We start from the raw sequence: 13,231 nt of genomic DNA, 5'->3' as shown, positions 1-13,231 counted from the left end.
CTTGACCCCTCTGGTCCCATGGTTAGCAGGCCAGATGGTCCCCCTTCCCTGCCCACCTCCTGCTGCCCACATTGCCACTATTTGTCCTTGTCTGTTAGGGACACTCACTGCCAGCTCTCAGGACACCTGATCAGAAGCTGCTGCTGGCCCCGGGCCGGGCCCCCCACTGCTTTCTCTCCAAGGCCCCAATGTACCCTGTGTGCCTGCCTCTCTCATCAGACCGGGAGCCTCCCGAGGGCAGGGACCATGTCTGATTCATCTGGGTCCTCGGTGGCAGGATGGGGCTGGGCAACGAGCAGTCCTCACTGACAAAGCATGCGTGTACTTTCTAGCTGTGTGACCCTGGACAAGTTACTTACCCTCTCTGAGGCTTGATGTTTTTCATCTGTAAAGTAAGGATGGAAAATAATAATCTACTCACGGGGTTGTTGTGCCAATTAAACTGACATAACCCATGTCACAGGCTTGCTACCTGACATTTCCAAGATGCTCCAGAATAATTATTGTTATTAGAGTCCCATGTAATGCCTGTGAATTTATTTGTTCAGTCAACATGTGTTTATTAAGCACCCTCCAGGCCAGGCTCTGGGCTAGGTGCTGGGGAATAGCAGTGACCAAGACTGAAGTGTCCCTACCTTCAGAGAGCTGATGTTCCAGTGATAGTACCAGAGCTATTCACACCATCACACACTTGTTTAATTATAACTGGAATAAGCATTTCAGAGGAGAAGTACCAGAGGCCATGAGACTAATGGACAAGGGTCCTGACCTAGTCTGAAGAGTCAAGGAGGGCTTCCTGGAGGAGGAGGGTGGATCCTAAAGGACAAGTGAGAGTCAGTTGGAGGAAGAACAAATGCAGAGTTCCTAACTGGAGAAAGACCTTGGAGCAGGGAGCAGGGAGCAGGGGTGGGGCTTGGGGGTTGGGTAGAGAGGGAGGTGGTGGGGAGGGCAGAGGACCTTAGGTTTCTGGACCTCAATTTCCAGGGAGGTGATGATCAGAAAGTTCACTCTGCTGCTGTAGGGTGTGAAGGCAGATGTGGTTGCCGATGCTGTTACAGTGTCCCAGGGCCAGGAGATGGGGGACTGGGCCAGTGAGGTGCCGGGGGAAGGACAGGAGGAGACAGATTTTAGCAGAATGTAGGAACTAGGATTGGCCTGATTAGATGGAGGAGAGGAGGAGGCCAACTTTTGTCTGAGGCTGGGGGTGGGGGAGATTGTGGCACCATTCACCCGGCAGGAATTGGGATGGATATATTTCTGAGGGGGGAGGAAACAGATGGAGACATGAGGAAGGAAGGGGGAAACTCATAGGATCTTAGAATGACCGAGCTGGAAGGAGACTAGGAGGCTCCAGCTACTGCAGAGATGGGGAAACAGGTTCAGAGATGAAAAGGATTTGCCCAAGTCCTACGTTGTTCATGGCAGAGATGGGAATAGAACCCAGTTTTGTTTTCCATTTTGATTCCCTGGAAGCATGTCCCCCTATTTCCTCAGGAAACCAGATGTAACCTCAGTGTGTCCCCATTCTGTCCCCGTACATCCAGGTCATCCCAAACTGGAAGGAGCAGGAGTGGGACCCCGAGAAGCCTGATGCCTATGCGGGCATCTTCCACTTCCACTTCTGGCGCTTTGGGAAGTGGGTGGACGTGGTCATCGACGACCGGCTGCCCACGGTCAACAACCAGCTCATCTACTGCCACTCCAACTCTCGCAATGAGTTCTGGTGTGCCCTGGTGGAGAAGGCCTATGCCAAGTAGGTGCCGGCAGTGGGCAGGTGGCCAGGCTGGGGTGGCACTGCTGATGGGCACGGGTGTTCCTTTAACCAGGGCTCCCAGCACCAATGATCAGGGGCTGGTGCTCAGAGCCCAGGCACCTAGGGCATGGCCAGCAGAGCCTATGCTGAGTGTGTGGGGAGGGACTGGACTGAAGGTCCTCTGGGTACCTGCTTGCCAAGCCCCCACAACTAACCCACACAGGGAGGAATAGTTACTCCCACTTATACTTGAGAAGACTGAGGCCCAGGACAGTTTCCTGCTGGTAGCCAGGCGCAGAGCCAGCACTCACATTCAGGTTAGTGGTTCTTTCCCAAAGATCCAAGCTGCTGAGTCCTCACTGGAGGCCTTATTGGGGATGTGGTATCTCTGAGTCTGGGCCAGCTGTGGAGCCTTCCCTGCTCACTGGCCTCCTGTCTACCTGAATGACCGTGCATCTATTCATTCTGTCTTTGCTGACCACTTCCCCCTGCTCTGTGCCAGGCCCTGGGTCCCCAGCATGGGCAAGAGCAAGGGTTTGCTAAGCTGTTGGGAGAGTGACCTGCCCAGGCCTCTGCAGGATGGGCAGGTCCGGGGCAGGAGGGCCAGAGGGTCAGACACCAGCCACCAACTCTGAGGGAGCCTGGTTCCTCCTCTCGGACCCATTTGTTGGTCTCCTTGGGCTCTGTTTTGGGGGGGGGGGGGGACTCCCAACATTAAAAACAATCCTTAGAGGCCCTAGCTGGGTAGCTCGGTTGGTTCGAGTGTCGTCCTGATACGCCAAGGTACAACAAATTGATGTTTGTCTGTCCCTTCCTCTCTTTCTAAAATTAATACATTTTTTTAAAAAAATTATTTAAGCCCATAGAAAACAGCGGTGAGCCAGTACCATGTTTAATCCTAAGAAAGCAAAGCCTGCCCCCTGGTGGTCACTAAGTCCCCACAGTCCTTGGTTCAGGCCCCTCTCCTCTCACCTGCGAGAGCCATTCGGTGGGCTTGCTCATTTTTGTTTTGTTTTGTTTTTAAATAACAATCTTATTTTTTATTGTGGTCAAATATGTTATTTATCATTTTCACCACCTTTAAGTGTATGATTCAGTGCCATTGCTACATTCACGGTGCTATGTACCCAGCACCAGTACCTGTACCCAGCCTTTTCATGCCCACCTGAAATCTGCACCCACGCAACAGCACCTCCCCTTTGCACTCTTCTCCCAGCCCCTGGGGGCCTCTGTTCTGCTTTCTGTCTCTATAAACTGCCTAGACCAGGTAGCTCATATAAGTGGAATAATCCAATACAGTGGTCCCTTGGTTTTCGAATGTAATCTGTTCCGGAGACCGTTCAAGTTCTGAAACGTTCAAAAACCGAGGGGTCCACGACCAACAGCCAGGCCTCGGGATCCTGCCCTCAGCGGAGGCCGCAGGGCATGTTCGACTTCCGAGGCGTGTTCGAAACCGAAGCATGCATGTCCGTGTTTACAGCGTTTGTAACCCAAAATGTTCGTCAACGGAGACGTTTGAAAACCGAGGTACCGCTGTATTTGATCTTCCGCGCCTGGCTTAATGTCAAATAATATTTTAACGCTAGCATAATGTTTCCAAGGTGCAGCCATGTAGCACATGCAGGATTTCATTCCTCTTTGTGGCCGCATAGCGTTTCATCGCATGGATGTGCGCGTTTTGCTTACTCGTTCATCTGTTGACGGACACTAGGTGGTTCCCACGCCTTTGGCTGTTGTGAACGATGCCGTGTGAACGCCAGTGTCCAGGTATCTTCCTGAGTCTCTGCTTTCTGCTGTTTGGACTATATACCTGGCAGTGAACTTCTGGGCCGTGTGGTTCTGTGTTTACAGTTTTGAGTAACCACCAGCCTGTTTTTCACAGTGGCTGCACCATTTATGTTCACTTGTTTTTTCACTGATTTACTTTTTAAATTGTAAAACGAATGCATGTCTGTTATAGTGAATCCGGAAAATAAAGGAAAATCATGCAGAAGATAACGAAAGTGTCCTGTACTCCGGCGTATTCTTCCAGCCCCACCTCTCTCCTTCCCTATTTTGGGTCATCTGAGATCATCGGGCTCCTCCTGTGTTCAGGAACACCATCCGTGACCACTGTCCCCTCAAGCCCCACCTCTGCCTACTCCTGTCTCCATTTCCTCCCTTTGCTCTCACACTCCTTTCCCCACCAGTGGCAAGTCTTTTTCTTTTCATTTTAATTCTCACCCGAGGATATGTTTTTATTGATTTTAGAGAGAAAGGAAGGAAAGAGAGAGAAACATCGATGTGAAAGAGAAACATCGATCAGTTGCCTCCTATATGCACCCCGACTGGGGATCAACCCCACATCCCGGGTATATGCCCTGACCAGGAATCGAACCCACAACCCTTTGGTGCATGGGACAATGCTCCAATCAACTGAGCCACTAGCCCGGGCTCTTTCAACATCTTTGATGCGTGTTTTTTTGTTTGTAGTTTACCTTGCAAAACCTGTGTTGTTGTTTTCAATTTACATAAATAGTATTTTGTTGCATATCCTATTCCACTTCTCACAGTCACATTCAGTGCTCTGCCTTTAGGACCCCAACCCTTTTCCTAACATTTAAATAGGGAGCCACAGCTGTGCCCCTAATACCTGGTATGTTGCACATAATAGATGCTTAATATTTTTTAAATGAATGCATTTAAATATAATTAGAACCCAGCTGTATGGCTTTCTCAAATGTAATGAGCCAGCCCTACCATGTCCCAGCCACGGGAGCTCTTCCACAACGCTTTGCTCAATGACTGCCGAGTGCTCTTGAGTAGAGCTGCAGTGTTAGTTTTTAAAACCAGTTCCCTCTTAGACATTTAGGTGATTTCTTGTTTTATATTATCACAAATAATGTTACTCATCCAAAATTGATGTATCAAAAGATATATGAGCTTTTAATGCTTTTGAAAAGAATTGATAGACTTCTGGACAGCTAATTTTTGAAGATGGGGCTGCTTAGTCTAAGGGGAATTTGAGTGATAAAGTGGTGTGGCTCAGTGGGACAAATGTTGGCTCTGCTGTGTGACCATAGCAGTTTGGTTGACTCTCTCTGAGTCTCAAAAATCTCCCCTATAATGTGGAGGATTTAGACTAGCTGGGGAACATGAGCTGGGAATTCTTTCCACGTTGCTCCCTAGGCTGGCAGGCTGTTACCAGGCCCTGGATGGAGGCAACACGGCGGATGCACTGGTGGACTTTACAGGTGGTGTTTCCGAGCCCATCGACCTGACTGAGGGTGACTTTGCCAACGATGAGGCCAAGAGAAACGCACTCTTTGAGCGTGTGTTAAAGGTGCACAGCCGGGGAGGCCTCATCAGCGCCTCCATCAAGGTAAAAACCCAGAGTCAGACCCAAGGTGACCCCTCCCTTCATCAACCTTAATAGAGGTGGGAGGTGGCTGTGGTGTCACAGGCAGAGCCCCTGCCCAGGTTGGCTAGTAAATCCAGACCCTCAGCCTCATGGGGGAAGGGGGCAGTTGGAGGGTGCAAGCCCCTCCCCAGTGCTGGGCAACACAAGCCCCAAGCCCCCTGCCTTAGCCCCCTACAATGAAATGCCTTGCCCACACTGTTTGACCAACACCCCCCTTTTCTGGCCCCCTCATATTGGGCTGAATGTTGTCTGTACATCTGAGGGTCCCTCAGTCAAGGTTTGAGGCCTCACAGACTATGAGGTGACTGGGAGAGGGGAGGGAGCCCCCGCTGCCTGCTGGCACATGCCTGGGTCCTTCAAGAGTCTTATTTCATTGACTGCTCATGTTTCGGCTGGGAAATCTAGGGCTCAGTGAAGGCAGAACTTGAATCCAGGTTTGGCTGACCCAGTGGTATGTTGATAAACTGGCTCTCTGGAAAAATAAAAAGCCCTGACTTGTAGCATTTGCTGATTTCCACGGTGTAAATACTCCTATCATGGTTGATTTCAAGCTAACAGTCTGACATCCACCTTGCAAAATTGAGTCAGTGTTAGTGGACTCCAACACACTGCCGGGCCAACCCCACTGCAGATCCGGGTCTTACTCCACACTGCTGCTCCGCGGAGCTTTGTAAAGGGCTGTGAATGGCAGAGCTCAGTCCCTAACCACGGAGGATCCAGATCCCCCTTTCTGTGGGGCTGCCATTCTCTCCCCATCTGCAGGGGGCGCTGTGGCCCCTGGCTCCAGCTGGAGCCTGACATGGCCCTGCATCTCTGAGCAACCCTGTCCCTCGCAGGCTGTGACAGCGGCAGACATGGAGGTCCGCTTGGCCTGTGGCTTGGTGAAAGGCCACGCCTATGCCATCACCGATGTGCGCAAGGTGCGCCTGGGCCATGGCCTGCTGGCCTTTTTCAAGTCCGAGAAGCTGGACATGATCCGCCTGCGCAACCCCTGGGGCGAGCGAGAGTGGAACGGGCCCTGGAGCGACACGTGAGGCCTGGGGTGGGAATGCAGGCACAGGGCAGACCAAGGGCAATTGGTGGGGGCGGCTTGGTCTGAGGGCTCGGGCAAGGACGAGGGTGGGCTTCCTGGAGAAGGTTGATACCTGGGCTCGGTCTTGAAGGATTTGGGGGTTGGATGACATTAGGAAACTGTAGAGTGGGCGAGTGGAATCAGCATGGGCAAAGGCCTGGAAGTGGGGATGAGCTGACTCCAGTAGGGGACACAGAGACCTGTCTGGCGAGTGAGAGGGGAGGAAAGCAGGGAGGGAGGCCACCAGGAATGAGAATGGGGGTGACTTCTCTGTGCTTGGTGAACTGAAACCTGACCCCCAGTAAAAGGAGTGCCTCCATTGAGGGTCTTGTCCCCCTTGTCCCCTACCTTGCAGCTTTGCCCCTTGACCCCCAGGGCCTGGCATGGTGATGGTTACCTGTGGGAATGGGCAGACAGGCTTCTTAGAGAGGGGCTGGGCCTGGCCCCAGGGGCCCGAACCACACCCACACTGAGGGAGGCCTGGTGCTGCACATCCCTCATCCTCTTTGTCCCTGCCACAGTGGCCCTGGTGGGGTCCCTCCCTTACTCTCTTTTCCCTTCCACATGCTCACACCCCAGCTCAGAAGAGTGGCAGAAGGTGAGCAAGAGCGAGCGGGAGAAGATGGGTGTGACTGTGCAGGACGATGGCGAGTTCTGGTGAGTGTGCTCTTGCCCCGGGTGGAGGTCCAGGCTGAGGGAGGACCTCCTGTGTGCTGGGCAGGGTCTCTGAGGGGAGGTAGGAGCCAGGGCTCTAGCAAATGCCACACCCTCAACTTGCCGCGTGGCCTTGGACAAGTCATGCTGTCCTGAGACTTTTTCCTGCTCTGAAAGATGAGTTGGGCAGCCCTTTCATTTTCACAGTGTCCTCTGCCCACCTCAGAGGACCCTTGGCTGCTCAGGCACCCAGGCTGAGCCCTTCAGCAGCCCTTCAACTTGGCCAGGACGCCAGCAGGGTGGGATCGACCAGAGGGCAGGGGGCATGCTCACAGTCTGATTGCCCAGAGCAGATAGGGAAAAAGAGAGGCCTAATGGGGCTGGGGGGGTGGCTCCTAAGCTGAGACCAGTGGTGCAGAGGAGCCGTTGGTGGTCAGGGAGAGAGACCCAATCCAGAGGCAAGAGTGCACACTTGGGATTTGGAAGAGTAAGTTTAGGGAGGCACATGGGTGGAGGTGGACTGAGAAGATGGCAGCAGCATTGCTAAAGAGCCCAATGATTCTTGCATTCATTCACCTTGCATTCATTCATTCTTGCATTCTCTCATTCCTGCATTCATTCACTTCTATATTCATTCACTCCTGCATTCACTCACTCTTGCATTCATTCATTTGCATTCATTCATTCCTGCAGTCATTCATCCTGTATCCATTCACTTCTGCATTCATTCAGCCTGCATTTAGTCCTGACTGTGTGCCAGGCTCAGTGTCATTCTTCAACAGGACATTTGATTCAGAGTCTCAGCCACTTCTTGGAGGGGTACTGGGCACCTTGTGTGTGGCGGATGCTGTGAGGGCCCCAGGCAGGCCCAGAGTGACCTTGGTACCCCAGTGATGACCCCTCCTGCAGGTGTCAGGGGAGCCCCTGGTCCCCTGGTCTAGGCTCCTGTGGGTGAGATCCCACTGTGCCCAATCTGCCTCAGGGCTCAATTGAGTTAAAACTTAGTAATAGAAACTCCTCATTAGTGTAAGGGGCTTCTTCCTAAGGCCTTTCTCATATATGTTCACATACAGTGCATATATGTGCATGTTCTCATATGTGCCTACTTGAAGGGCGATAGGCACTTTCCCCTGACCCACCCAGGCTCCTGGAGCTGTATTCAGTGCACAGTGACCATTACAACATCCTGGCCACTGCAGCACGCTTACCAAGGGGTTCCCGCCACCAGTTTATTCAGGCCCCACAACAGCCGTAGAGGATAATGGATGGAAACATGCTTTATAAACTGTAGAGGGCCGTATATATTAGTTATTCATACTATTAATACTTGTAACAGCCAGACTTTGCAACTGCTTCTTTCTGCCGGGAGTTGTACAACATGCTTTTATTGCATTAGCTGATTTCTACACTAGCTCTGTGTAATGAGCAGGTGTTGTTAGATCCATTCCCAATTTACAAATCAGAAAACTGAGGCCAAAACAGATGTGAAGGGTTAGTGTGATTCCATGTCCATGCTTACTGTTGTGTGAGCCGTGGTTCAGAGCATGCAGGACAAGCAGACGGTGGGCCAGCTGGCTAGGGAACCTGCCTGGCTCAGCCCCTTGCCATGCCAGGATGACCTTCGAGGACCTGTGCCGGCACTTCACCGACATCATCAAGTGCCGCCTGCTCAACACGTCTTACCTGAGCATCCACAAGACGTGGGAGGAAGTCCAGCTGCGTGGGGCCTGGACGCAGCACGAGGACCCATGGCAGAACCGCAGCGGGGGCTGCATCAACCACAAGGACACCTTCTTCCAGAACCCACAGGTGAGCATTCTTGGGGACCCCCACCCTGCCCCTCGAGCAGCTGCGGGGACCCTCTCCACTGTCCCGCCACAGACTCCTGCCTCGGCTCTGGTATACCCCCGGCCCTCTTTGGGCTCCAGCGCACCCGTCCCTACGGTGGGGGTTGGGTGGCATGTCTGGGCGGTCGTGTAGTCCCCAACCTCACAATCTGACCCACAGATGGCAAAACTGAGGAAACAGGCTTTGAGGACTGAGTGTCTTGTCCAGAGTTATTGGGACATTTAGAGGCTGAACTGGGGGCTCAGACCTCTTGTTTCCACACACATAGTGCTGCTCCTTCTGGAGGAGGATGGCCAGGCTGGCTCCTCCACAGGACCTCTCCCCTGCAGCCTCCTCGGTCATGCCTCTTTCTACTGCTTAGCCCCGGTGCTTGGTGTGTCTTTATGGAGCCCCAGCTGCGTGCGTTCTCTGAGCTGAGCAAACATGATCTCATCAAGTCCTCCCACCCCTCATGCAGGGTAGGCATTTTAGGCCCATCTTGCTGATGAGGGACTGAGTCTCAGAGAGGTGATGTGACTTGCCCAAGCTCACACGGCTGAGCGGGGGCCTGGCTGTGAGCTGAGTTTCTGGGAGCCAGCAAGCCGATTATCAGCGTGGTCTCACTGTGGCGTCTCTCTTCCTCCGTCATACTGGCAGTACATCTTTGACGTCAAGAAGGCAGAAGATGAAGTGCTGATCTCTCTCCAGCAGCGGCCAAAGCAGTCCACGCGTCAGGATGGCAAGGGTGAAAACCTGGCCATTGGCTTCGACATCTACAAGGTGAGGTCTGCTCTGGGCGAGGAGAGTGAGGCAGCTGGTGTTTGGGCCGCCTGCACCAAAGGAAGAACATCTTGGTCACTGACTTGATCCCTGCCACCCTAACCACAATGGCTGATGCCATGGGCTTACTGTGGCATGGGCCCTGTTTGCGATATCCACAGAGGGCCCAGTCTGCCTGGAATTGGCTCCCAGGGGAGCACTCAGCCTGATTCCTTCCTGTCCCAGACCCACAGGCCTGGACTGTTTGGTGTCTGGGGAAGGGGAGGATTGGTGCGTGGGGCTGGGCTCTGGGAGCCCCATGCTGCCCCCTCCCTCAGGGTGCTGGGTCCCTCTGAATTAGAGGCTTTGCTAGGCACAGGGAGGAGGCATCTTGGGCAGACCCAGGCAGGCTCACCAGTGGCCTCTTGTCCTGGCTTGGACCCAAGTACCTTCCACCTACTGTGAAGCTCAGTGTGTGATGACACTCAGCTTAGGGGGTCAGCATGCCAGAGCCGAGAACCTAATGACACCGCATGGATATGCGAGGCACGTATTGAGTCCCTGGCATTTGACAGGCTTGGTCATGTCATGACAGTTTGTTCATATCATTGTGGTGGTCCATTCATTGTGTGCTGATGTGCTGTGACTTTGACATGACATGTCTGACTTTCACTGATGTGACTGTAGGTTATCACGTCACTTATTCCAGCAATTGGCCAGCATGTCTTACCAGCTGGCAATATCACTTCCTGGACACCTGCTGAGACCTGGGCAGGTAGTGATACTTGCTTCTGTTGTGATGGTTAGAAACCCAACAGACGTTGTCATCAGGAGAATTCCTATTGCTCCCTCCCCTTTAAGAAGCTTTATTGAGATATAATTCACATACCACACATATCATACAATCCAGTCATTTAAAGTGTACAGTGACTTTAATGTATTCATAGAATTGTGCAGCCATCGCCACAATCAATTTTAGAACATTTTCATCACACCAAGAAGAAAACCCACACCCTTTAGTCATCAACACCGAGTCCCATGCACCCCCACCCCAGCCCTAGCAAACACTCATCTCTTTCTGTCTGTGGATTTGCCTGCTCTGGCCATTTCGTGTGAGTGGATTCTATCACCCTTCTGCACCGTGGTGAGGGAGAGGTGTGGGATGTGGGTGGCGTGGCGCTGGGCGCCTCCGTGTGACCTGCCCGCCTCTGCCCGCAGGTGGAGGAGAACCGCCAGTACCGCATGCACAGCCTGCAGCACAGGGCCGCCAGCTCCATCTACATCAACTCCCGCAGCGTCTTCCTGCGCACGGACCAGCGCGCGGGCCGCTACGTCATCATCCCCACCACCTTTGAGCCAGGCCACACTGGCGAGTTCCTGCTCCGAGTCTTCACTGACGTGCCCTCCAACTGCCGGTGCGCCGGGCCTGGCTCGGGCCAGGGTGGGTGGGTGAGGCTGAGGTCCACGCCAGGCTGGCCTGGAATCTGAGCCCAGAGATGCTCAGTGTCTGCCCAGGCGTCGGGCCCAGGCCTCCAGCCTCCCCCATGCCTGTCTCCCTCCTCTCCCTTCCCCTGCTCCCTTGTGCCAGCTCCTCTCGGCCACATAATGGAATAGCTTCTCATATGAGCATAGCACTTCACAGTTTACAAAGACGCTTTCACTTGTCTCATTTGCTTTTCTCAAACCCAGACTAGGAGATCTGATCCCTCCGTTTTATGGATCAGAGGTGGGGATTGAGGTTGGGGATATTTTCCAAGATCTTGCAACCAGTGGTAGAGTTGGGCTGGGTGGACTGCTAAAGCCATCTCGTCCCTGCAGGGGTGTGCACACTACTGTCCCACCTGAGTAGGCAGCCCACATCCTACACCTGGGAGACAGTTTGGTGAACCAGTGGACCTTGGTCCCACAAGCCTAGGCTCCACCAGCTGTGCGGGTGGGCGAGTCCCTTCCCTGCTGAGCCTGATGCTTTCTAATCTGTAAAATGGGCATAATAGTCACCCACCTTCCAGGGCTTTGTAAAGATTAGAAATAATTCCTTTAACATCCCAACAGAGGGCTTGGCACACAGTAGGTGCTCAGTAAATTGCTTTTCCCTTGGGGAAGGATGGGGCACCCTTGGGTGAGCATAGAGCAGCAGGAAGCCCAGGGGGTTGTCCAGGACAAGCAATGTCTGGACTAAATAGTGCTCCTCTTCCCCTCCCCCTCTTATTGAACTCCCTCACCTTCCATCTTCCTGACCCCCCTCTGTGACCTCACCCCTTTCTTCTCTGCCCTGTACCAGGGAGCTGTGCCTGGATAAGCCGCCCCGCTCTTGCTGGAGCTACCTGTGTGGCGACCCTAAGCAAGTGACCCAGGTGCATGTCCTGGGGGCTGCTGGTCTCAAAGACTCCCTGAGAGGTGCGTTCATTCAAGGAAAGCCCTCCCACTCTCCTCCCCAGGGTGGTTTTCCCATGTGTCGTCCCCCCCCCCCCCCCCCCAGCTGCAGACACCCAGCCTCCAGAGCTCTTATGCTCTCGATCACTGAATGAGCAAGCCTTTTCTGATGTCCACTCAGGCCCAGCCCTGGGATGAAGCTGGGTGCATAGAGAGGAACGCTCTGCCTCTTACTCTTGGGAGGCTTCTAGTGAGGTGGGACAATAAGGCACAGGGATGGGCAGCTATGAGGGAGGCTCAGGGAGAGCTTCCTGAAGGGAGTGGCCTTTCTCCAGGCTGAGGCGGTGTTAAGGTACGAAGCCTGGTGAAATGGAGTAGGGCAGAAGGATGCTCTGGACAGGGGAAACAACATGGGTAAAGGCCTGGAGGCTAGAGATTACCAGTGTGTCCCTCCTATCTCTGGTCTGTGTTCTCTTGAATACATGAGCCCAGGCTTCTCAGGTGATGGGACCTCACCTCCCAGATATCTGCCCCATCCAGTCCCTGCCCTAGCCCCCACCCTCACCCATCACCCCCTCCCTCTCTCTAGGGGTTAACTCTTACGTGATCATCAAGTGTGAGGGGGACAAAGTCCGCTCAGCTTTGCAGAAGGGTACTTCGACGCCCGAGTACAATGTGAAAGGCATCTTCTACCGCAGAAAGCCAGGCCAGCCGGTCACTGTCCAGGTGAGCCCACTGGTCCTGGGGCCACTCCTGTGCCCCTAGCCCGACACTTCCCCACTCAGAGGGGCGAGGCCTGGAATGGCAGAGCCTTTGATGGGACCTGGGAATGCTCGGTTCTGGTTCCTACTCTGTCCTTGACACAGCGTGACCTTGGGAATTCTCTTGCCTGCTCCTCCTGGTGCCCCAGAGACCCCTCTGTAGGGTGGGTAAGTTAGATTAGCTGATGTGACTCTGAGACCCAGCAGGGTCAGTCTTCTGGCCAGGGACAGTTGCCATCTCTGTTGACTTTACCCCAAAGCCTTGGGAGTTGTTCCCTAAATTCCCCTGTAGGTGGGTTCACCTGGAAAAGTTGCATTGAGGTGGCATGTGGTGAGGTGGTTGCTTCCTGAGGGTAGGGGTCAGAAAGCCAGGTCCCTGTGCCTGGGCTTCCTTTTCCTCTCAGGCCAGGGTGTCCAGTGGACAACAATTCTGAGCTCATTAGTGGGAAGCCCTCTGTCCCCTGGGCCTAGGCCAGCATCCCTCTGGGTGAGCAACCATCCATAAATAAACACTTAGGTACCCCAGGGGAGGCACTATAGGTTTTCCAAGTTTTCCTAACACCGGATCTAATCACAGACCCATGGATGTGGGGGCCAGAAGGACTCTTAGGGGCCATTGATACCCTCATATT

At 53.5% G+C, this 13,231-nt stretch overlaps 1 protein-coding gene across 1 annotated transcript in view; it reads left to right on the top strand.

Annotated features, from left to right (window-relative positions):
• CAPN5 (calpain 5) overlaps positions 1-13,231 on the top strand; it is a 51,539-nt gene that overhangs the window by 35,509 nt on the left and 2,799 nt on the right. The window contains exons 4-12 of the mRNA XM_087821644.1: positions 1,545-1,753; positions 4,922-5,114; positions 5,990-6,183; positions 6,805-6,882; positions 8,493-8,688; positions 9,364-9,486; positions 10,684-10,880; positions 11,747-11,862; positions 12,428-12,564. Of these exons, the coding sequence (XP_087677770.1) occupies positions 1,545-1,753; positions 4,922-5,114; positions 5,990-6,183; positions 6,805-6,882; positions 8,493-8,688; positions 9,364-9,486; positions 10,684-10,880; positions 11,747-11,862; positions 12,428-12,564 (1,443 nt within the window). The remainder of the gene's footprint in view (positions 1-1,544; positions 1,754-4,921; positions 5,115-5,989; positions 6,184-6,804; positions 6,883-8,492; positions 8,689-9,363; positions 9,487-10,683; positions 10,881-11,746; positions 11,863-12,427; positions 12,565-13,231) is intronic.

Source organism: Miniopterus natalensis, chromosome 11 (genome assembly GCF_054644295.1).
Source record: "Miniopterus natalensis isolate mMinNat1 chromosome 11, mMinNat1.hap1, whole genome shotgun sequence".
NCBI classification, from domain to species: Eukaryota; Metazoa; Chordata; class Mammalia; order Chiroptera; family Miniopteridae; genus Miniopterus; species Miniopterus natalensis.
This window is presented reverse-complemented; position numbering and strand designations above follow the sequence as displayed.